The sequence below is a fragment of the Gorilla gorilla genome, chromosome 20 (assembly GCF_029281585.2).
Source record: "Gorilla gorilla gorilla isolate KB3781 chromosome 20, NHGRI_mGorGor1-v2.1_pri, whole genome shotgun sequence".
NCBI lineage: Eukaryota > Metazoa > Chordata > Mammalia > Primates > Hominidae > Gorilla > Gorilla gorilla.
The window spans coordinates 63,927,166-63,952,195 of NC_073244.2; the positions used below are offsets into that span (position 1 = coordinate 63,927,166).

The window sequence follows — 25,030 nt, forward strand, 5'->3', positions numbered from 1 at the left end:
ATCCATGGTCAGCCTTGTGGTAAGCTTGTGCGCTTGGAGGAACCCAGAGTAAAAATGGGACAAACTGATAGTAAATATGCCTCTTATCTCAGCTTTATTAAAATTCTTTTAAGAAGAGAGGGAGTTAGAGTCTCTACAGAAAATTTAATCACACCATTTCAAACAACAGAACAATTCTGCCCAGGTTTCCAGGACAGGGAACTTTAGATCTAAAAGATTGGGGAAAAATTGGCAAAGAATTAAAACAAGCAAGTAGGGAGGGTAAAATCATCCCACTTACAGTATGGAATGATTGGGCCATTATTAAAGCAGCTTTAGAACTGTTTCAAACAGGAGAAGATAGCGTTTCAGTTTCTGATGCCCCTGAAAGCTGTGTGATAGATTGTGAAGAAGAGGCAGGGACAGAATCCTGGAAAGGAATGGAAAGTTCACATTGTAAATATGTAGCAGAGTCTGTAATGGCTCGGTCAATGCAAAGTGTTGACTACAATCAATTACAGGAGGTAATATATCCTGAAACATTAAAATTAGAAGAAAAAGGTCCAGAATTAGCGGGGCCATCAGAGTCTAAACCACGATGGCCAACTCCTCTTCCAGTGGTTCAGATACCTGTAACATTACAACCTCAAATGCAGGTTAGACAAGTACAAACCCCAAGAGAATATCAAATAAAAAAAGACAGAGTCTCTGTCACAGCAATGCCAATCCAGATACAGTACCCACAATATCAGCCGGTAGAAAATAAGACCCAACAGCCGGTAGCCTATCAATACTGGCCACCAGCTGAACTTCAGTATCGGCCGCCCCTAGAAAATCAGTATGGACAGCCTGACACCTGTAGAGGGTCTGTGCTGAGGAGGATTAGTGAAAGAGGAAGGCCTCTTTGCAGTTGAGATAAGAGGAAGGCATCTGTCTCCTGCTCGTCCCTGGGAATGGAATGTCTCGGTGTAAAACCCAATCGTACATTCTGTTTACTGAGATAGGAGAAAACCGCCTTATGGCTGGAGGTGAGACATGCTGGCGGCAATACTGATCTTTACTGCACTGAGATGTTTGTGTAAAGTCAAACATAAACCTGGCCTATGTGCACATCAAGGCACAGCACCTTTCCTTAAACTTATTTATGACACAGAGATGTTTGCTCACGTTTTCCTGCTGACCCTCTCCCCACTATTACCCTATAGTCCTGCCACATCCCCCTCTCTGAGATGGTAGAGATAACGATCAATAAATACTGAGGGAACTCAGAGACCAGTGCCGGCGCGGGTCCTCCATATGCTGAGCGCCGGTCCCCTGGGCCCACTGTTCTTTCTCTATACTTTATCTCTGTGTCTGAGTTCTTTTCTCAGTCTCTTGTCCCACCTGAGGCGAAACACCTGTGGGGAAAAGCAAGAGAGATCAGATTGTTGCTGTGTCTGTATAGAAAGAAGTAGACATAGGAGACTCCATTTTGTTCTGTACTAAGAAAAATTCCTCTGCCTTGAGATTCTGTTAATCTATAACCTTACCCCCAGCCCCCTGCTCTCTGAAACATGTGCTGTGTCAACTCAGAGTTAAATGGATTAAGGGCGGTGCAAGATGTGCTTTGTTAAACAGATGCTTGAAGGCAGCATGCTCCTTAAGAGTCATCACCACTCCCTAATCTCAAGTACCCAGGGACACAAAAACCGCGGAAGGCCGCAGGGACCTCTGCCTAGGAAAGCCAGGTATTGTCCAAGGTTTCTCCCCATGTGATAGTCTGAAATATGGCCTCGTGGGAAGGGAAAGACCTGACCGTCCCCCAGCCCGACACCCGTAAAGGGTCTGTGCTGAGGAGGATTAGTATAAGAGGAAGGCATGCCTCTTGCAGTTGAGACAAGAGGAAGGCATCTGTCTCCTGCCTGTCCCTGGGCAAAGGAATGTCTTGGTATAAAACCCGATTGTATGCTCCATCTACTGAGATAGGGAAAAACTGCCTTAGGGCTGGAGGTGGGACCTGGGGGCAGCAATACTGCTTTGTAAAGCATTGAGATGTTTATGTGTATGCATATCTAAAAGCACAGCACTTAATCCTTTACATTGTCTATGATGCAAAGACCTTTGTTCACGTGTTTGTCTGCTGACCCTCTCCCCACTATTGTCTTGTGACCCTGACACAACCCCCTTTTCGAAAAGCACCCACGAATGATCAATAAATACTAAGGGAACTCAGAGGCCGGCGGGATCCTCCATATGCTGAACGCTGGTCCTCCGGGTCCCCTTATTTCTTTCTCTATACTTTGTCTCTCTGTCTTTTTCTTTCCTAAGTCTCTCGTTCCACCTTACGAGAAAGACCCACAGGTGTGTAGGGGCAACCCTCCCCTACAACACCCACAGGTGTGGAGGGGCTGGCCCCCTTCAGCTGTACACAAGCAAACACCAGATTCTCCATTCTCAGGTTCCATTACTCTATGCTGTACATTTGATTTTTATTCTGCCCCTTCTGAGGTATCTTGTGGTCTGATACGCTACCAGGAATTTGCAAGTACTTTCCCTTCTTGTGAAGTGTTTGGCACACAGGAAAACATGAGGGAATATTAGTTACTATACTTGTCCTTTCATGAATCATTTGAAATGTCACTTCTTCAGACAGCATTCTGGGATGCCTCTCAGTTTTGTCTTATTTATAATAATGCAATCATTAAATATAAAATTGCAACTCTTAAGTGGGGCTAAGGAAGGGAACTATAGAAGGCATTCAATAGGGAAATAGAGGAAGCATCTCTCTTCCGGGAATAATTGAAGATCAATTTTCCTGATCATCATCATCTGCTCACTTAACTGCTGTTCAGAATGGACTGTGAGTTCCACAAAGGCAGAAATCTATAATTTATTTTTAGCCTCAGTGCTCAGAACAAAAACTGGAACACAGCACTTCAATAATAAGACTATTGAACAAATGACCATATCTGGCTGACAGGCTACAGTCTTTCCTTCTTCACTTACCCTCAAGGTGCTGTGCTGCTGCTCAGTGATAATTAAACATAGAAAAGATGCAGCTGGGTGCGGTGGCTCACACCTGTAGTCCCAGCACTTTGGGAGGCCTAGGCAGTGTATCATGAGGTCAGGAGATAGAGACCATCCTGGCCAACATGGTGAAACTCCATCTCTACGAAAAATACAAAAAAATTAGTTGGCTGTGGTGGCACGTGCCTGTAGTCCCAGCTACTCAGGAGTCTGAGGCAGGAGAATAGCTTGAACCTGGGAGGTGGAGGTTGCAGTGAGCTGAGATCGCACCACTGCACTCCAGCCTGGCAACAGAGCAAGACTCCGTCACAAATAAACAAACAGAACATAGAAAAGATGCAAAAGAGTGTATGCTGTATGCCAGCTTTTGAAAAAAGGACAAATAAATAATATATACTTGTATAATAAAAAGAAACACTGGACGGATCCACAGTAAACATGTTTACCTGTAAAAGCTAGAAGGTCAGGGGAAAACTAGGATTGAGAACAGGATAAGATATTCACAAATGTGCTTTTTTGTACAGCTTTAAGTTTTGAATCGCATGACTATGTGACCTAGTCAAACTATTTCAGAGTAAAAATAAACAGCCAGTAGAGTCTCTATCGCCCTAGGAGTGGAGGCTGATCACAGGGTAATCTAAGGATGAGATCATAAAATAAAACAAACCCTCCAAGCAAAAAAAAAAAAAAAAGTTTTAGATGCCAGAAAACATTTGAATCTACAGCCTGCCACTTGGCAGCTAAGTAGCTTGAAAGCTGTCGGAGCAACACTCCTTAATTCAACCAAATACTGTCTCAGCATCTGCGAGGTGCCTGATCTAGTGCCCAATGTTGGAGGTGAAATGATGAGGAAAAAACAGACCTGCTCTCTTGAAGGGGGCCAGCCCCTCCACCCCTGTGGATATTTCTCATCAGGTGGGATGAGAGACTGAGAAAAGAAATAAGACACAGAGACAAAGTATAGAGAAAGAACAGTGGGCCCAGGGGACCGGCGCTCAGCATACAGAGGACCCACACCAGCACTGGTCTCTGAGTTCCCTCAGTATTTATTGATCACTATCTCTACCATCTCGGTGAGGGGAATGTGGCAGGACTATAGGGTGATGGTGGGGAGAGGGTCAGCAGGAAAACATGTGAGCAAAGGACTCTGTGTCATAAATAAGTTTAAGGAAAGGTGCTGTGTGTGCCTTGTTGTGCACATAGGCCAGATTTATGTTTGACTTTACACAAACATCTCAGTGCAGTAAAGATCAGTATTGCCCCCAGCGTGTCTCACCTCCGGCCATAAGGCGGTTTTCTCCTATCTCAGTAAACAAAATTTATGATTGGGTTTTACACTGAGACATTCCATTCCCAAGGACGAGCAGGAGACAGATGGCTTCCTCTTATCTCAACTGCAAAGAGGCCTTCCTGTTTTACTAATCCTCCGGGGCCCAAACCCTTTATGGGTGTCGGGCTGGGGGACGGTCAGGTCTTTCCCTTCCCACGAGGCCATATCTCAGGCTGTCTCAGTGGGGAGAAACCTTGGACAATACCCAGACTTTCTAGGGCAGAGGTCCCTGTGGCCTTCCACAGTGCATTGTGTCCCTGGGTACTTGAGACTGGAGAATGGTGATGACTTTTACCAAGCATACTGCCTGCAAACACTTTTTAACAAAGCACATCCTTCACAGCCCTAAATCCATTAAACCTTGAGTCAACACAGCACATGTTTCTGTGAGCACAAGGTTGGGGCTAGGGTTACAGATTCACAGCATCTCAAGGCAGAAGAATTTCTTAGTACAGAACAAAATGGAGTTCCTTATGTCTACTTCTTTCTTCATAGACACAGTAACAGTCTGATCTCTCTTTCTTTTCCCCACACTCTCTGCCTTCAGGAAGTTTAGAATCCAGATGGGGAATGCACATGGAAATCTACAAAATGTTAAACTGCAATTCCCCTAAGTGCTAGGAAGAAGAGGAACACGATCCTATGGAAGGCCAGACTGGTGAGGGAAAGCTGCTCTGAATTAGTGATGTTTGAAGATCCTGAAGGAGGAAAAATGCAGAAAATGGGGGGAAAGAAAAGTTCAGGCAGAAGAAAGAGCATGCACAGAGGCCTGAAGGTGATGAAAGGATGTCAGCAGCATATGAGGGGCCAAAAGAGGGCCAGTGTGTCAGAACAGGGAGAGCAAGGTGGAGTATGGGAGAGGGAAGAAAGAACCAGAACATGCAGACTTGATGTCCATTTTAAGGATGTTTGCCATTGTCCAGACCCCAAGCAGAACAGTCATTGCAAGTTTCAAAGTTTAAAGCTAGAGAGTTTCATAATCACAGCTCTATTAAGCTTAAAAAGTATGCTATATGAGGAATCCTTGGCTCAGTGCATGGCAACCTTTTTGTCATCAAGTCACAGTTTTGATTAAGTTCAGGCACACCTATACTCTTGATTCCTCCTCTTCCCCTCACTGGGACTAATAACATTACTTGTATTAATTGTGTTTCTTGCTAGACACTGTTTTAAGGACTTTACATTTACTTCTCACAACAAACCTGAGGCAGATATTTTAAAGCTAAAGTCAAGACCTTGGTAAATTAGTTGCTCTACGGCACATGGCTTGGGCATGGCAGGGCAGGATTCAAACTAAGCAGTGTGACTTCAGGATACATTCCAAATCACTATGCAGGACTGCCTCTTGGCCCAGGAGGGACTGAGGTCATGGGAGCGGATGAAGGGTGATCTTCATTGAAACCATAAGGATCCTGGGTTTGGGAGCAGACACGATGTGTACCAAGCTTAGGTATGCACTGAGCCTCCTTCATCTGGGAGGTCAAGCTCTGAAAGGTACGTTAAGCAAGTGCTCAGGGTAGGCCTGGCCAACTCATCCTTAGACCCTGATAGAGCATAAGCGACCTGACCTTACCATGGAAGGATGTGCAGATTCACAAAGGCCAGATGTGGATAGGGCCTGGTTGGTGGAGCGCCCATTTCTGATTCTTTGCTGGAGAGTATCTGCTCTGAATCTATCCCATTATAATGTGGGGGTAATGATGGGGCACTAATCCAGGATTTAGGGCAAAGATGCACAAAATTAGGTGTGCACCAGAAAGCCCTCATTACAAATGCAGAGTGCCAGGTTCCAGCCCCAGAGGATCTGGTTTAGGAAGTCTAGGGGTGACTCAGGGATTTGCATCCTTTTAAATTTCTGAGAGACTTGGGGCAAGAAGCTCACAGACAACAATTACAAATACTCCTGGAGTATTCTGTGCTTACAAATGCTGTAACAGGCTCTCCTCAGTACACTTAGGTCTTGGCTCAAATTACATCCAGAAAAGCCTTCCCTTGGAGAAAAAAAAAAACATATTTTTAAAAGCCCCCATCACTACGTATGCATTAGTATCCACTACTAGTCTTTTTCTCCTTCCTAACATCGTACAATCTGTTTCTCTGCCTCACTCAATGGTAAGGTTTATAAAGGTTATTCCTTTGCCTGTATTGTTCACCGATCCATCCTACTGTATCTAAAACAGTGCCTTGCACAGTGATGATACATAAAAGTTACTTAGTGGCCAGGCGCAGTGGCTCATGCCTGTAATCCCAGCATTTGGGAGGCCGAAGTGGGTGAATCACGAGGTCAGGAGTTTGAGACCAGCCTGGCAAACATGGTGAAACTCCATCTCTACTACAAATACAAAAAATTAGCTGGGCGTGATGGCAGGCACCTGTAATCCCAGCTACTCGGGAGGCTAAGGCAGGAGAATTGCTTGATCCTGGGAGGCAAAGTTTGCAGTGAGCTGAGTTCGTGCCACTGCATTCCATCCTGGGCGACAGAGCAAGGCTCCATCTCAAAAAAAAGGTTACCTAGTAACCCAGGATTTCTGTTCAATTCTGACCTAGCCACAAGGCAAATTTCCATTTATTTTCCTATGAGCAGCACTTACTGTAACTTGGACAGTGTATCCATATGGGATGAAGGTTAAAAAACCAGATAAAGGCCAAGAGACGTACTCCCAGAAAAGTGAGAATGATGAAGATAAATCATGTCTCAAAAAAAAAAAAAAAAGAAAAGAAAAATCACGTCTCAGTTCAGCAGATCACAGAGAAGCTGGGATCTCTGAAATGGTAACCCTAGCGGGTGATAGGTCTTATGGACAAATAAAAGCGTCATCTCTAAGATGTCCCAAAAGAAACCCACCTCCTCCCATCTGTTACAGTCTCATCCATTCTCAAAGACTAAGATTTTCCTCCTCCTTTGTGTTCTACTTATTCTAAGAGTCCTTTTCCTTTTCTGCTCTGCCCCTTTTATATTTGGCTAAGTCTTTCTAATCACACAAAAGTTGTGAGCGACAATTCTATTCTTTACAACTGTCATTCCCTTCAATGACAAAATACACTTCTCTTTCCAAATCATTCTCTCTCCAAATCAATACATAATTAGTTTTTGTTTTTCTCTGTGTTGGGAAATATTAGATCATGCAAAGCAGCCTCTCCAGCATAACTTTCTGGGATGTTGGAAATAATGACAAAGAGTCCTCATTGTCTGAAAGTTCTGTTCACTCTGCTGTCCAGTTTAGTAGCCTCTACTCACATATACAGCTCTTGAGCAGTGAGGGAACTCAATTTTTAAATTTTGTGTTCAGTTTCTTTAATTCTAAAATTTAAGTAGCTACAAAACTTAGCAGGGAATTTGTAATCTCTTGGAGAGATAAGACATGGGCAAAAACAAACAAACAAAAAGCTCTCCTTTTTGTACTAAGGTGCTTAAGTACCATTAACAGCAGTCCTTCTGCTACTCTTTGAACAATAAATTATCATGTCCCCTGGACACAGTTACTCCATGTCCATTTCACCTAATGTAGATATTTGCACCGCCTGACTAGATTACCTGAGTGTAATGATACCACTTAAAATTAACCCCACAAACTCTCCAGGAGACCACAAACTTTTTCTTCTTTGACCTCAGCTCCTGGAACAGGACAAGGTACAAAGGAAATAATTTTAAAATATTTGTTTAATGAAACAAATTGACTAGTTTCACAGATCCCTCTGCATAATACAAAGTTCTGAAAGTTTATGGTCCTGGTTTTCAGTTAATCCTCCACACTGGCACTGGTCTAAGGAAACTGAATTGACATATATGTGTCCCACATTCCACCATTCCGGTATCAGCCCTTCCCCACCAACTGCCCCTTATGAAGCTTTTCAGTCACTGCAACACTCCCGACACCAATTATCTCATCTCTTTTAAAAATTCACAGTACTTCATTTCCTCCACTTAAAAGTACTTGGGCTTCCTTTACTCATTTAATTGACACAATCGAGCAATTGCTGTGTATGTGCTTAGGTTAACATCAGATTTTGCCTGTGTATCACAGCATACATTTTAATAGGATGAGGAGTTTATCAGGCTATCTCAGCCTTATACATGTTCTCTCAGTGTATGCTTTTCGGCCACATAATGAACTACAAATTTTTGCTCAACCCTTTTCCACACAGATCTGAGTTTTCTTCCTATGGGTTTTCTGTAACATAAAATAAGACATAATTGATCATGGAAGGCACAACCACATTCACTGCATTCACAAGGTTTCTGTCCTGTGCAAATCCTCTGTTATCTCCTGAGGCTGCACATCTGACCACTGGCTGTCCCACAAGGACTACGTTCCTGTTTGCAAGGAGGCCGCTGATGTTTAATGATGTCTGAGGGGCCACAGAAGGCACTTGTGTAGTCACCCCATTAGCAGAGTTTTTCTCCTGCATGACATCACTGGTGTGCAATGAGCTGTGCCTCTCTGCAGGAGGATTTTCCACCTTGGCTGCCTCTTCTTTCTCCCTTGTGTGTATTCTCTTATGCTTAACCAGACACGACATATACGCAAACGCTTTCCCACACTCGTTACAGCCATAGGGTCTCTCTCCTGTATGAGTCCTTTGATGGACAATGAGCTTTTGCTTTGTGCTAAAGGCTTTCCCACATTCACTACATTCAAAGGGTTTCTCTCCTGTGTGAATTCTTTGATGTTTAATGAGACCTGATTTCTGAGAACAGGATTTTCCACATTCACTGCACACAAAGGGCGTCTTTCCTGTGTGAAATCTCTGATGTGCTATGAGACACGTCTTCTGAATGAAGCCTTTTCCACATTCATTGCATATATAAGGTTTCTCGCCTGTATGAATTCGCTGGTGTACAATGAGATTTCCTTTCTGGATGAAGCCTTTTCCACATTCACTGCATATATAGGGTTTCTCTCCGGTATGTGTTTTCTGATGTATGTTGAGCCGTGATTTCTTGAGAAAGGCTTTGCCACATTCAGGGCATTCATAAGGTTTTTCTCCTGTATGAGTTCGCTGATGTTCAGTGAGCATGAACTTTCTGGAGAAGGCTTTCTCACATAGACTACATCTGTGGGGTTTCTCTCCTGTATGCATTACCTGGTGATCAGTTAGCCAAGACTTCTTGATGAAGGCTTTCCCACATTCACTGCACACATGATGCTTCTCTAATTTTCGTGTTTTCTGATGCTTGGGACTGATGAATTGGGACTTAGTGCTGATGAGTTTTTGACTTGCAGGGAATTTAATTGCAGTATGAAGTCGTTCATGGTTAGCATGAAGAAAGGAGTCCCCATTTCCAGTAAACTCAACAGAGTTCTTTATTTCATAGCCTTTGCTCTGGTTAACTAAAGTTAAATTGGATTTCAAACTTTTTCCATGTAAGTCAAATATATCATGATTTTGCCCTAACAGAAATTGACTTTTGCTGCAATGAACAATATTTTCAAATGCATCATGTTCGTGACATGGTTTCCTTCTGTTCACCAGGCTTTCACTCTGCAAGCGCTCCAGCACATGATCAACTTTCCATATGTCTAGAAAGAAAAGAACAAAGATTTCTATCATTTAGATTTGGGGTAAAAGTTTGTTGTGTTTTTTTTTTGTTTGTTTGTTTTTTAAGATGGAGTTTTACTCCGTTGTCCAGGTTGGAGTGCAATGCTGCGATCTCAGCTCACTGCAACCTCTGCTTCCTGGGTTCAAGCAATTCTCCTGCCTCAGCCTCCCAAGTTGCTGGGATTACAGGTGCCTGCTACCATGCCCAGCTAATTTTTGTAGTTTTACTACAGACGGGGTCTCACCATGTTGGCCAGGCTGGTCTCGAACTCCTGACCTCAGGTGAGCCATTGCGCTCAGCCAAAGTATTTTTTGTTTTGTTTTTGGGAGACAGAGTCTCACTCTGTCATCCAGGCTGGAGTGCAGTGGCACAATCCTGGCTCACGGCCAAAGTATTTTTTGTTTTTTTTTTGTTTGTTTTTTGGGGACGGACTCTCACTCTGTAGCCCAGGCTGGAGTGCAGTGACATGATCCCGGCTCACTGCAACCTCCACCTCCTGAGTTCAAGCGATTCTCCTGCCTCAGCCTCCCGAGTAGCTGGGATTACAGGCATGCACCACCGCACCCAGCTAATTTTGTATATTTAGTAGAGACGGGGTTTCACCATGTTAGCCAGGCTGATCTCGAACTCCCGACCTCAGGTGATCTGCCCACTTCGGTCTCCCAAAGTTCTGGGATTACAGGTGTGAGCCGCTGCACCCGGCCCCAAAGTATTCTTTTTTTTAATGCCTTGATGTGAGGTGTCTCTTAGTAATAACCCTATGACCTGAGTGTAAATAAAACTCCATGTTTAATGTTCCTTGCACATTGGCAAAAAATAATAGTATAAACAAACTAAAAGGTGAAAGCAGTTAGCATAAAACAAGGTTAGATCACTAATAATAAAGACAGATTTGGCTGCTTTCTAAATGTGCCTTGCAAAACAGACCTTAAAATACAAGCAATTCACTGTGACCAGCAGACCAGAGGTCGGAGGCCCATTTCGTCCAAAGAACAGATTCATTCATTCCACATACTCTTACTGAATGATCACCGTGTGCCAGGTATGGTGCTGGTGTTGGGGATAGGCACAAGAATCGCTTGAATCCAGGAGGCGGAGGTTGCGGTGAGCCAAGTTCGCACCGTTGCGCTCCAGCCTGGGCACAGAGCAAGACTCTGTCTTAAAAAAAAATAAATTAATAAAAATAAATAATAATAATGAATAATTTTTAAGGGAATGAGTCAGGGAAGTAATCATATGTGTGGAACATACCAGGCAGGGTTTAGGAAAGAGGATGGAAATCTCTTTGTGAGCAAGATGGTATTATTATCACAGAGATCACTGAAACGAGAAATTTGACAGGTAACATGGTTTGCTGGGACTTGGTGTCATCAGAATACGATGGGGAAAAAAACAAAAGCAAATTATTAAATACAGAAAGGAACCAAATGGAAGTAGGCGGGAGTTGAGAATGTAGGATGTTAAAAAAATAACTTTTTTACTTAGAGATTCATCATGACTAGCAGAGACCTTTAAAGAAGAGAGCTCTTCAGGCAGGTAATACCCAGATGGCCAAGATTCAGGATGTACAGGAACAAACGAAAATCCAAACTTAATGGTTTTCTTGGAGGAAAGATGATTCTAGTTCCTTGCAGTTACTAGGAACTCAGGGGAGAGTTGCCATGAAGTAAATTACACAGAACTAAAATCTGTGTTAGATAACAACAGGGAGATGTCAGTTTGGGACTCTCCTCCAGGGAGCGGAAGGAGTTTAACTTACTAGAATGAAGGCAACTTTGAAGAGTGAAGGGCACAGATGAGAAAATGGAGAACGGGGCCTTTGGAGAACCTAAGAATAAGGAAAAAGAGAAGCGAAGGAAGCCAAGGCACAGCTAAAGTCCAGTTTACCCTGAGGAAGCCACATCCAACACAGGGGAGGTGATAGGAGGGGAGGTCAGCATTAGCCAAGGGGCATAAAGGGGTGGGAGTCCGAAAACAGTGAGGACTTCAAAGTTTCCTCTTTGGAAAGAGGCCTGGAAGGTGGAATTTCGTAACAAGAGAGGTGGAACAACATGAGTAGAAGGGAAATATTTGAAACCCGAGGAAGAAGAAAATTATGCAGGCAAACAAACAATATGTAGATAAAATAATCAGATCTCTGAGGAGATAAAGAGTTTTTGTTTTGTTTGTTTTTTTTAACTCTAAATTCCTACAAAGAAAAACTGGTCTCACACTGGGAGACAGATGAGTAGAGGAACTGTTTACATATCCTCAAACCCCCTTTACAGCTGTGTTGCCTTCTCTGACTGACTAGAATGTGACTTCCACAGCCTTCTGCCTTGTGGGTTCTCTCACCTGAACAGGCTCCACTGTGGATTCCATCTTCAATTGTCCACGGTTGTTCTCCTTGTTCCAACTTGAAGAGTGCATCCGGTTTGCTGGCTTGATACCCTGTTCATGGGAAATGATAGAGGACTTAGACATATCAAATTGGGCTGGCAATGTCAAGAAGGAAGAATGTTACGTTTCAAGAAACTTGAGTTTCTTAAAATACCCAAAATTTAGTTTCTTATCTGAAACTATGAAAGTTTCGTTTCATATCTGTAACATCAAGGTTTTTCTCTTACAAGAGGGTAGATTACACCGTCTTGTGTGGGAGCAAGAGAAGGATCTGAGAATCTACCACTTCAGAGTACTGCAGGCATTCCAAAGAGGTAGGCATCTGAGAAAGGAAGGCCACTGACTAGGCACCCTCTGAGTGACACAGGGCAGCTGTCCTCACCCACTGCCACCAGGTTGCTGTAGTTCTCCAACATCACGTCCCGGTACAGGTCCTTCTGAGCAGCGCCCAGGAGTTGCCACTCCTCCCAAGTGAAGTCCACAGCCACATCCTCCAGTGTTATGGATTCCTGTAATAATAGTTCTGTTTAATAAAGTGATGTCTTTTTGATGATGTGGAAGAAATGCTAAAGTTTTTCTGCTCATTTCCACTCTACAGGCTGTGTGCATATACCAAATAGTTTTTTTTTAATACAATGTGGAAGAAGTAAAGTCCTAATGTAATATTCTGTAACTGTATATTCAATCATCCTCCATTCACCCAATTGGAAGTTTCTATAAAGTGTAGAAGTTAAATCTTGCTAACCTAAAAACAACATATTTATACATTTTATATATGTAAATATATATGAATATATGTACATATATTTATTTTAGATACATGCAAATGAAAGACATATATACAGCCATCCTTTAGTATCTGTAGGGTATTGGTTCCAGGACCTCCTGAGGATACTGAGGTGTCTGATATAAAATGGCACAGTATTGGTCAGGCACAGTAGATCACACCTGTAATCCCAGCACTTTCGGAGGCCAAGGCAGGAGGGTCACTCGAGCCCAGGAGTTCAAGACCAGCCTGGGCAACATGAGACCCCATCTGTACAAAAAATTAAAAAATTAGCTAGGCACAGTGGTAAGTGCCTGTCGTCCCAGCTACTTGGGAGGCTGAGAGGCAGGAGGCTCATTTGAGCCTAGGAGTTAGAGACTACACTGAGTTATGACCATGCTACTGCACTGCAGCCTAAGCAACAGAGCAAGACTGTCTCTAATAAAATAAAATGGAATAGTACTTGCAGATTTGCATGTAACCCATGCACATCCTCCCATATACATTTTTGTTTTTTTGAAATGGAGACTCACTCTCTTTCCCAGGCTGGGGTGCAGTGGCATAATCTCAGCTCACTGCAACCTCCGCCTCCCAGGAGCAGGCAATTCTTCTGCCCCAGCCTCCCAAGTAGCTAGGACTACAGGCATGTGACACTACACCTGGCTAATTTTTTTTTTTTTTTTTTTTGAGACGGAGTTTTGCTCCTCTTTCCCAGGCTGGAGTGCAATGGTATGATCTTGGCTCACTGCAACCTCCGCCTCCCAGGTTCAAGTGATTCTCCTGCCTCAGCCTCCCGAGTAGCTAGGATTACAGGTGCCCGCCACCAAAACCAGCTAATTTTTTGTATTTTTAGTAGAGATGGGGTTTCACTATGTTGGCCAGGCTGTTCTCAAACTCCTGACCTTAGACGATCCACCCACCTCAGCCTCCCAAAGTGCTGGAGTTACAGGAGTGAGCCACCGTGCCCAGCCCCATATACTTTAAATTATCTTTAGATTACTTATAATATCTAATACAATGTAAATGGTATGTTAACAGTTGTTATACTGTATTGTTTAGGGAATCATGACAATAAAAAAGTCTGTATGTGCTCAGTTCAGATGCTTAAAAAATATATATTTTCAATCCTCAGTTGGTTGAATCCATGGATGTGGAAGCCATGGATATGGAGGGCCAACAATATATCACAAATCCAGGCCTCCTATTTTTCTGATGGACTAATTATAAACTGAGGGTTCCTATGACCTCCTTGAGTTTGATAATTTCTCAAGAAGAAGGAGAAAATCAAGTAATGGAGAAACAATATCCAAAGATCTAACACTGAAAATTTTTCAGAACTGATTAAACACTCCAAAATTCAAACTCAAGAAATCCAACAACTTTTCAAGCAAGAAGTCTACACGTAGGCATAACAGATTGAAACTAAATTACACCAGATACAAAGGGAGACTATAAAAAAATCCAAAGACCAATGACAGGTTACCTACAAAGGAGACAAAATTTTCTGACAGCTGACTGCTCCACAGAAATCATTATAGCCAATAAATATTGGAACAATAAATGTAAGGTCCTCAGCTCTTGGACAACACAGCCCAACCCTGAAGACCATTTAGGACTGAAAGGCATGGCTGGCAAAGGACCTACAGCCCTGTAATAGTGACAATTAAGACTACTTATCAATGAATTGTCAATCTCTTGTCTCAGGATGCAGGATGGCTTTAAAGGATACTGCTGGTGGGAAATTGAGTCATTGAAGACCCAGGGAACAGCAGAAGGTACACTCTATACTCATTTTATTACAGAGGCCAGTGAACACACTTGGTAGATGATACAAGTACTTAATCCTGGTTGGTTTACCCATTCTAAATTATTTATGTGAGATAGCTATCTATTTGGAAAAAAGTTAAGTCTTACCTCAATCCACACTCAAAAATAGTTTACTATATGACAGATCTATGGCAGGCAGATTTGATGGCTCAATGAACTCCACCCTCCCAGTGTTCACACCTTTATGTAGTTCCCACTTACAGGGAGCCAAAGGTCCATGGGACGTGACCAACTCAGCATTCCACTGGAGGCTATATGATCAAACAGCAGACTGTTTATCATGAATGCAGGATGTGAGCAAACTCACCACTGCTCCTGCCGACAGGTTTTCTGGAGGCAATCACTCCCTGGTGCTGAGGTTATCTACTGCAACATTTAGAGAATGTAGTCTTGCAAGCCTCCTCTGGACTGAGCAGCTGATCCCTATTTCCACTGCACACCCCCAACTATCTCTTTTGCCTAATAAATGCGGAGGGCTGTGTAAAGCTCAGGGCCCTTGTCCACTAGAGGCAAGGTACCCCCTGACCCCTTCTTCCAAATATACTCTTTTGTCTCTTGTCTTTTATTCCTGTGTTCAGTCCCCCTAGGTCCGTGCAGGTTACAAGTGGCGCCCAAACAGGGACAGAATTGGGTGCTCTACACCCTCTCCTTGAGCAGGGACTGGCCTAGTGACTTACCTCTATTCAGAAGAATACAGCAAAGGCGTTGGAATCTCACCTCCTTAATTAAGCTATACATGTTTTAAAAAATTCAATGAGAATTGTTAAAGCACAGTAAGGAAGACTTTATTCAGGGCCATTATGACAGGTATATAGATAAATGTAATGGGATTCTGCAGTGGTAGAGGGTGAATGGACTTAACTCCAAATACAGCATAAGCAAGTGGGAATTTATAGCCAAGGAGCAGAGTATGGGTCAGTAATACAAAATTATCAAGAGGGCCAGGCACAATGGCTTATGCCTGTAATCCCAGCACTTTGGGAGGCAGGAGGATTGCTTGAGCCCAGGAGTTCAAGAGCAGCCTGGGCAACATGACAAGACCCCATCTCAATTAAAAAAAAAAAAAAAGGAAGAAAGAAAAAAAGCAGAAAAGTAAAAGTAAAAAATAAACTCATAGTCAACCCACCCCCACCACACACACACACACACACACACAAAACGTTTATGATCTTTTATCATTTTTCAGATTAAATACTTGATTCTCTCCTAACCCCCAATGGTGACAAATGCATTTTTTTCAAGTATAGCTATAAACTGATGGAATTTTCTATAATTAATGTTCTTCAATCATTTGCAATCATTGGTCTTTGGATGTTCAAAGTGTAGCATCTTCGGCCAATGAAGAGTCCCTTCAAGTTGGCTGCTATATTCTTTGAAATATGATTCTATCATGTAAAATATATATATGTGTATATCATAATGGATGTATATGTTTATATCTACAGATAGATTCATATATACTCACACTTTTATTAATACATATATAGACATAGATCCACAAACAGATACAGTGACAGGAAGTAAATATTACCAACCATTTACAGAAGTGGATTAGGAAGAAAATATGTGAAAACTTTTTCTTTCTTTTCTTCAATTTTATTAAATATAGATAAGGTCTCACTAGATTGCCCAGGCTAGTCTCAAACTCCTGGGCTCAAGGAATCCTCCTGCCTAAGCCTCCCAAAGTAGGCATAAGCCACTGCACTCAGCCAGAAACTTTTTTTTTTTTTTTTTTGAGATGGAGTCTTGCTCTGTCACCCAGGCTGGAGTGCAGTGGCACCATTTCGGCTCACTGCAATTTCCATCTCCTGGGTTCACGCCCTTCTCCTGCCTCAGCCTCCCAAGTAGCTGGGACTACAGGCACCTGCCACCACGCCCGACCAATTTTTTGTATTTTTAGTAGAGATGGGGTTTCACCGTGTGAGCCAGGATGGTCTCGATCTCCAGACCTCGTGATCCACCCACCTCAGTCTCCCAAAGTGCTGGATTACAGCCATGAGCCACCGCGCTCAGCCGAATCTTATTTTTTGATATGTGTACTTTCTTATTTTACTGGGACACAATCACAGATGACCTATGTGGCTGATCTTAGGTCCACACCCTCCCAGAAGTCAGGTTTTAACTTTAGCCTCTAGTTCTGGAAGTTTCTGACCTATCATAGATCACAGATAATATCATAGCTCATATTTTTAGGCTGTCCAGTGGCCAAAGGACCCAAGCAAACAAAGACACTACCATTAGCAAGACATTCCAGAAGCCCAGAGCTCACCCTCCATTAGCTTGAACACAAAGGCCAAAACTCCCTTTGTTCAATTATTTACTATACAATAAGTACTTGGCATTTTCTACAAGGTGAAAGTCTAAAGGAAATCTGTAAACTCCAATCCAAGTCCTGTCCAAACAATATCACTTTCAACTCCCTGTCTCCAAATCTATATTCAAACACCAGTTCAGCTATCTGTTCATTGAGAACCATTTGAAAGTCTTGGAATCCTGCCATATTCCCAGGATGTCTAGGTTTTATTCCGAGTTAAATCCAGACTGCCACAAGGCTGAAATTAACTTGTGTTAGTCCCTGTGTTTACTGAGTTTGCTTAGTCTATTCCATAACAGTATATAAGGAGTCCTTCAAGAAACAGCCACAGGAAACCTGCATCTGAATTTATGAGAAGGCTGCTATTCTGGACACCATCCGCCACATCAACTCTAGGAAGAACCACTGAAGAAATTTCCTGAGACCAAAGTGCCATGAAATAATGGCAACCCCCAGGAAGTAATCTGTTTTATCTTCAAAAACAGGACATACCATGTAAATTATGATTTTCTCATGACATTGGCTGTCAGAGATATTAGATGCAAGCTGACAGCTAATATAATCCACAGGATCCTCCAGCCATGCATGGTGTCACAAAATTCATAATTTAGTGTTAATGCTATAAACATTATATTCCTTATCCTACTATTTTGCATGATATTGAGTTTAAAAACTAAGCTTACTTCTCTCCAGATCCTGCTTTTTGAAATTTATACTTTTTATATTAGTGAAATTGATGTTTATAGGCTTCTACAAATCTATTATGGAACAAAGGAAAGAATAAAACAAACCAAAAGTCAGTTACCTGGGCCTGGATCATTTTCTTCTGTTCTTGGAAGACAGCATTCAACTGGGATGGTCTGCCTTTGTATCTTCTGGCCTTCTCTTCAGAAGTCTCAGTCTTCAATCAAGTGTGCCCCTAGAAATGGTGAAGTCCAAATCCACTTCCTCCCTCTTCAGGTTATGTTTTTTGCTCCTGAGGAGTCAGAACCTGTGGGTTGAAGAGCAAATTCAATGTAAGTGGTACATTTTTTCCAGGCCCAGATACTGTCACTGCTCCTAGGCACTCATCTTAAAGCAATGCCCCCAATATAGTTAACTATATACCTTTGTTTGGAGCCCCAGAGGATTTTATACCTGTGGCCAATAATGTCTAGGATTCTTACTGTGGTGGAGGTATGCCTTTCCTCTGTGACGTTTCCGTGGAAGGACTGTGAAGGCAGGTAGGAAATGAGACCCACCACAGCACCAGCCTCAGGAGACGGTGAACTCTTAGGCAGATTCGTTTTAGAAAAGAGACAATCAGCAAGGAGAGGACCTGGTCTTTGTTTTCCTTTAAATCATGTGTGCTCCCACACCTCTTCAAAAGTCTTTGTACATACACCCTGTGAGGACATGTACTTCAGTTTGAAAGCCAATGTACTGGGCAAATCATAAGCATTGTCATAAAAACAGTGCTGACAATATTTTAGGAGGTTTTAAATAGATAAAAAGCTAAAATACACAATAATTTACTGGATAATTAGGTGGCAAATAAAGTTGACGTGCTCTAAGGTTTCTGCAGAATGGAAAAGTGCTAATTAGCAGAAGAATATGACAAAGGTTGCACACTACATGTAATCTGTAGTTACAATTAACACTAGTAAGTCCAGGCACAGTGGCTCACACCTGTAATCCCAGCACTTTGGGATGCCGAGGCGGGCGGATCACCTGACATCAGGAGTCCGAGACCAGCCTGGCCAACATGGTGAAACCCCATCTCTATAAAAATACAGTTATTCCAGAAGCTGAGGCAGAAGAATTGCTTGAACCGGGAGATGGAGGTTGCAGTGAGACAAGCCTGTGCCATTATACTCCAGTCTGGGCAAAAAGAGCAAAACTCCGTCTAAAAAAAAAACCAAAAAAAAAAAACAAACTAGTAATTGTTTTAAAGTACGTAAGTTCCATGCCAACAAAAGGGGGAAATGTAATAACAAGAAATTCATCCAAAAGAAGAGAATCAAAAACAGAGAGCAAAAAGAGCAAATACAATGCATTTAGATAGCTGTTTTAAAATAAAATGTACTAAGAAAATTACATTACATTAAGTATTTTATGCTAAGTAAAAACAGAGCATGGATCCCAGTTAATTACATTAAATATAAATGCCTCAAAACTGTCAGAATGGATTAAAAATTAAAATCCAATAACATCTGGGGTTTATTTTATTTTATTTTAATTTTTGAGATGGAGTCTCACTGTGTCGCCCAGGCTGGAGTGCAATGGTGTGATCTCAGCCTCCCGGGTTCAAGCAATTCTCTGCCTTAGCCTCCCAAGTAGCTGGGTTTACAGGCACCTGCTGCAGGGAGCCGAAGTCCCGTGGGACGTGACCAACTCAGCATTCCACTGGAGGCTACAGATCAAACAGCAAACTGTTTATCATGAATGCAGGATGTCAGCAAACTCATGACTGCTCTGGCTGACGAAGGTTTGCTGGAGGCAGTCACTCCCTGGCGCCGTTATCTACTGCAACATCTAGAGAATGCAGTCTTGCAAGACTACTCTGGACCGAGCAGCTGACCCCTTCTTCCACCTCCCCTTCTCACTGTCTCTTTTGCCTAATAAATATGAAGGGCTGTGTAAAGCTCAGGGCCCTTGTCCCCTAGAGGCAAAGTGCCCCCTGATCCCTTCTTCCAAATATACTCTTTTGTCTCATCTTTATTCCCCTGTTCACCCCCCTTTGTTTAGTCCACTTAGGTCCGTGCAGGTTACAAATGGCAACCAGAACAGGGACTCCAAGCACGCCCAACTAGCAGCATCCAAACATGGGACTTCAAGAACGTGAATGAAGAAGGTCTGCTGGAGCAGAGGAACTGAAATTGACAAGGCGAAAGGGGACCCTGGGAAGAGTCTGCCGGCAGCAGATATAAGGTTCGTGCCCTAAAGAGGTACTGGGAGCAGTGCTTTAAAGAAGTACTGGGAAGTTTTCTGACTCAGGGTAACAAGGGAAAGAATTTGTCTATTGAAGAAAAACATTATGTGCAGTTGCTTAAAGTTCTGTTGAGACAGTCTGCAGCTCAGGTTAATTCGCAGACACTAACCTCCTGCAGAAGCCACAAAAGGTTATTACACATAACCCATGGTTTCCACAGGCAGGCACTCTTGATGTGGAAAATTGGGATACAGCAGGAGAAGGATTAAAACAGGCTCATCAAAAAGGTCTTAAAGTTGATTCTTCTGTTTTCTCCACTTGGAGTTTACTTTGTACTGTACTTCTGCCATTATCTCATTATTATTCTGCAGGACAGCAAGCTGAATCAAAAAATCTGAAAGAATCTGTTGACCCACCCACAGCTCCAATTAAAAATAAAAAACAGGAGAGGGAGGAAAAAAATTGGCCTATACCGCCTCCTTCAGTTGCAGAAACATCTGTACTGCCTCCTTCGGTGGCAGAAATAGAAACCCTAATACAAAGAATTTAATGCTCTGCTGCCATAGCTGGAGAGCCCTTAGGACATTGTGCTTTTCCTATTTCCATAAGGCCTGATCCAAACAATCCACAGCAGGTTATTCATGAACACACCCCACTAGAGTTTAAGTTGTTGAAGGAATTAAAAGTGAGAGTGGTAAATAACGGCATACAGAGCCCATTTACCTTAGGATTGCTAGAATCTGTGTTTGGTGCTATGCGTTTTTTACCCTTTGATGTGAGACACTTGATGCGCACTTGCTTGTCCACTAGTGCATATCTGACATGGAATTTAAATTGGCAAGAAATGTGTGCAGACCAGGCTAAACAGAACCATGTTGCTGGACACGGAGACATTACAGAGGATATGCTGTTAGGTCATGGCCCTTATTCAGATGTAGAACGTCAAATGGCACTCCCAGACGCTGCTTATCAGCAGTGTACACAGGCCGCTAAATGCGCCTGGGCCACAATCCTGAAGAGGGAGTCCCAGTACAATCCTTTTTACATGTCATGCAGGGGTTGCAGGAACCCTATGCACAATTTCTTGCAAGATTACATAAGGCGGTGAGGCGTCAGATTCCTCATACTGTGGCTGCAGAAATGCTAACCTTAACTATAGCTTTTGAGAATGCAAACATGTACTGTAAACGTGCACTGGCACCAGTGAGGTGTACAAAAAACTTGGGAAATTTTCTCAGAGCTTGTCAGGATGTAGGAACTGAGCTTCATCGATCTGCAAAGTTAGCATAAGCAATGGCTAATTTAGCAGTTGACAAATCTAAAAGGAGCCAAGGGTCAAACCCTAAAATGGGAAAATGTTGTAACTGTGGAAAAACTGGACATCTAAAAAAGGAATGCCGCCAGATCTCAGGACAGAAAGGATATTACAATGCAGTTCACTCCCTAGCAGAAAAAACACCAGGACTCTGTATTCGCCATAACAAAGGAAATCACTGGGCTACCCAGTGCTGCTCAGAATTTCATCAGAATGGTACCCCGTCGGTAAACGAGATGGGGGCCTGCACCCGGGCCCCTCAAACAATGAGGGCATTCCCAATGCAGACCACAACCCCACTTCAGGGTTGGGTTCCTGGAGGCACATTGATTCCCTCAACCCAGGAACACCAGGAAGTACAGGATTAGAGCTACCCACCAGAGAAAGAATCACATTAGTTAGGGGAGACAAACCTATTTGGGTATTTGGGGACCTTTACCGACAGGATACACAGGACTAATTTTAGGTAAAAGCTGCCTTAACTTGCAAGGCATCACTGTAGTCCCAGGAGTGACTGACTCCGATTATGAAGGAGAAATTCAAGTAGTTTTAATGTCACAAGATCTTTGGGTTTTTGAACTGGGAGAATATGTTGCTCAATTATTGCTTATTCCCTGTGAATTACACCCTTCCCCATGAAAAGAGAAACGAGGAAATAAAGGGTTTGGGAGCACAACTACACGGGAAATCTATCTTTCCCAACCCATAGCCTCTAATAGACCTACCTGTGTAGTACACATTAAAGGAAAGAAATTTTATGGGCTTATGGACATGGGAGCTGATGTGTCAGTCATATCTATAGGATGGGCACATCAAACATTACAACGCATGTTGAAAAGACAAAAAGGGGGTATAGGAGGCCAACTACCACCTCAATCAAAACTACATTTAGCCTTATTTACTTTAAATTTTCTGACTCCTGGTACGGATGGTAAGACTCCAGCAGAAAGACACTGGCAAGTGTTAGAGGAAAAAAGCAAAGTTTATCTGAAAGTGTTATGGAAATCCCCAGAAGGACGACAATGGAAAGGCCCGGTAGATTTACTGACCTGGGGAAGAGGGTATGCTTGTGTGTTTACAGGAGATGGACAAGCCATGTGGGTGCCCTCAAGGTGCATGCAACCATGGAATGGGAGACTGGAGGAACCCAGGGTGGCCAACCATGGGCCTGGTCCCTCCTGTACGAGCTATGAGTCAGCTGAGCCTGAGTGCAAAGATGGAGAGAAGGCCAACCAGAGTCATGATGACATCAACCCCCATAACCTGGGGACAACTCAAGAAAACCACGCAGGAAGCTGAGAAACTACTGGAGTGTCAGGGACAGGCAAAAACCCCTGATTCCATGCTCTTGGCCATGTTAGCCATAATGTCCTGTGTGCTACGTTTTCCCTGTGCACAGGCAAAAACATATTGGGCATATGTTCCCAATCCCCCAGCAGTATGGCCTATACTTTGGAGCTCACTCCTCCTGAGATTTATCACGATCAGGGAGAGTGGGCTCCAGGACCCCTAACTCCCCGTGACATAGAACAGTTAGACTCTCAGAACAATGTCATTAATTATACCACTCCACTGGAAGGACTCCCTTTGTTTATCACCACAAAGACGTCGCTCAGCCATAGCTGTCTTGCAATTCAAGCTCAAACATGGTTGAGTCACTATGGAAAAATTATGTACTTATTAGGTCTTGGTTCTATTAATGTAACTGGTGTGCTAACCAATCATTCCCAGTCCAGTCACCCTAATTGTGCTGATTATACAGAATGGATTCCATTCAATAGTTCCTACCCCACTCCGTGGACCCAGTGTCTTGATCCACTGGCTAGTAAACAGTATATGTCAACTGAAGACACTGTGGATTGGGAACCTAAAGGTCAATTAGATGGAAAAGGTGAAAGTCAGAAATCATGGCACAAACTTCACTGGCATTGGCGGCAAGCTTTTAATGCTTCTTCTTTACACAACACCAGAATCCAATCCCAGTCTGCTGCTCAGATTGCTTGGCATGGAGCAGGCGTTAGCCCACCTCTTCCTCAGTTGCATTATCTGGGGAGGAAAGGACCAATTCAAGAAACTATATGGAAGGCAGCACTCCCATTTATGAATGGCAACATCTGGATTGGAACACTGTCTAATAATAGCAATAGTAAGCAACACAGTCTTAACGTTGCATTTGTAAAGAATATCACCACTCAGTTTACAGTTTGTGTTTTTAATCCTTATGCCTTTTTGGCAGCTAAGAAGGACCAGCTTCAGGTAAGCAATACCCAATTGACCTGTAAATCTTGCCAGTTATATCACTGCATTAATCATAGCACATTACAAACACATAATATCTCTACTTTGATAATGTTGGATTGCATCCCTGGGCTATGGATTCCTGTTAATCTGTCTGAGCCTTGGGCTGCCACACCTGCTTTGCATTTTTGTAACACTTCTTCTAACTCAGCTTACTCCGTAGAGCCTTAGGCATAATTTTTGCTATTGTTTCCTTGGTCAAACTAATAACTTCTGTTGTGGTATCTTCTGTAACTCTGCATAATTCTATTCAAACATCTCAGTAGGTGGAGAACTGGACATGCACAGCTGACCAAGCGAGGCTACTTCAGAATAAAATTAACACTGAGTTACAAACTGAAGTGGCAATGTTGAAATCCACGGTTCTGTGGTTAGAACAGGTACAAAGCTTGCAGTTGCAGCAGCAATTGCGTCATCATTTTAATCACATTCATATTTGCGTAACTAACTCAGAATATAACGAAAGTGAGTATCCGTGGGACCTTGTGAAAGCCCATTTGCAAGGAGCTTTCACATCCAACATCACCTTTGATATTGGTGCATTACAAAACAAAATTATTGATTTAAATAGGCAAACTCAAGAATTTCAGCCTTCTTTAGAAGACTGGACCGAATTCCAGGAAGGCCTGGAGAGCCTCAACCCTTGGACCTATCTAAGGCACCACATTAACATCTTATATGTAGTTCTTGGAATAATGTTGTTTTGTCTCTGTCTTCTGTTTATAGTCTGTAAAATCGGATGGACCGCCAATTGGAGAATGAGAGCTTCCCAGCCCAGCCTTACATTCTTTCAATTAATACATAAACAGAAAGGGGGATATGCAGGGAGCCGAAGGCATGTGGGACCTGACCAACTCAGCATTCCACTGGAGGCTATATGATCAAACAGCAAACTGTTTATCATGAATACAGGATGTGAGCAAACTCAGGACTGCTCCTGCCAACATAAGGTTTGCTGGAGGCAATCACTCCCTGGCACCGAGGTTATCTACTGCGACATCTAGAGAATGCAGTCTTGCAAGCCTACTCTGAACTGAGCAGCCGACCCGTTCTTCCATCCCCCCACCCTCCTATCTCTTTTGCCTAATAAATACGGAGGGCTGTGTAAAGCCCAGGGCCCTTGTCCACTAGAGGCAAGGTGCTCCCTGACCCCTTCTCCCAAATATACTCTTTTGTCTCTTGTCTTTATTCCCACGTTCACCCCCATTTGTTCAGTCCCATAGGTCCATGTGGGTTATAGCCCGCCACCACGCCTGGCTAATTTTTGTATTTTTAGTAGAGATCGGATTTCACCATCTTGGTCAGGCTGGCCTTGAACTCCTGATCTCATCACACACCCGCCTCAACCTCCCCACATGCGGTT

General features: G+C 43.0%; 2 protein-coding genes across 22 annotated transcripts in view; one reads left to right on the plus strand and one right to left on the minus strand.

Annotated features, from left to right (window-relative positions):
• LOC115931547 (endogenous retrovirus group K member 25 Env polyprotein-like) lies at positions 1-24,834 on the plus strand. 3 transcript variants are annotated; one of them, XR_008673941.2, is made up of 3 exons: positions 1-19; positions 19,871-20,053; positions 24,394-24,834. XR_008673941.2 is itself a non-coding variant. In XM_055370345.1 (2 exons), exon 1 carries the CDS (start codon positions 22,810-22,812, stop codon positions 23,836-23,838), a length of 1,029 nt encoding a protein of 342 aa, XP_055226320.1. In that variant the 5' UTR covers positions 20,060-22,809; the 3' UTR covers positions 23,839-24,047; positions 24,394-24,834. The 3 variants fall into 3 exon arrangements, 1 of the variants encoding a protein (XP_055226320.1); XR_010132151.1 differs by lacking the exon at positions 1-19 and adding an exon at positions 12,325-12,550; XM_055370345.1 differs by lacking the exons at positions 1-19; positions 19,871-20,053 and adding an exon at positions 20,060-24,047.
• Positions 7,959-25,030, minus strand: part of LOC101138952 (zinc finger protein 350) — a 22,373-nt gene continuing 5,301 nt past the window's right edge. For 6 of the 19 annotated variants that reach the window (XM_055370325.2, XM_019016432.3, XM_055370319.2 and 3 more), the window contains 5 exons: positions 17,949-18,134; positions 12,619-12,745; positions 12,192-12,287; positions 11,617-11,685; positions 7,959-9,837 (listed from right to left, as the gene is read on the minus strand). In XM_055370325.2, the coding sequence (XP_055226300.1) occupies positions 8,477-9,837; positions 11,617-11,685; positions 12,192-12,287; positions 12,619-12,745; positions 17,949-17,963 (1,668 nt within the window). In that variant the 5' untranslated portion in view covers positions 17,964-18,134 and the 3' untranslated portion in view covers positions 7,959-8,476. Of the gene's footprint in view, positions 9,838-11,616; positions 11,686-12,191; positions 12,288-12,618; positions 12,746-17,948; positions 18,135-18,309; positions 18,529-25,030 lie in introns of all 19 variants that reach the window. The other 13 variants (XM_019016435.3, XM_055370334.2, XM_055370337.2 and 10 more) reach the window with 3 other exon arrangements.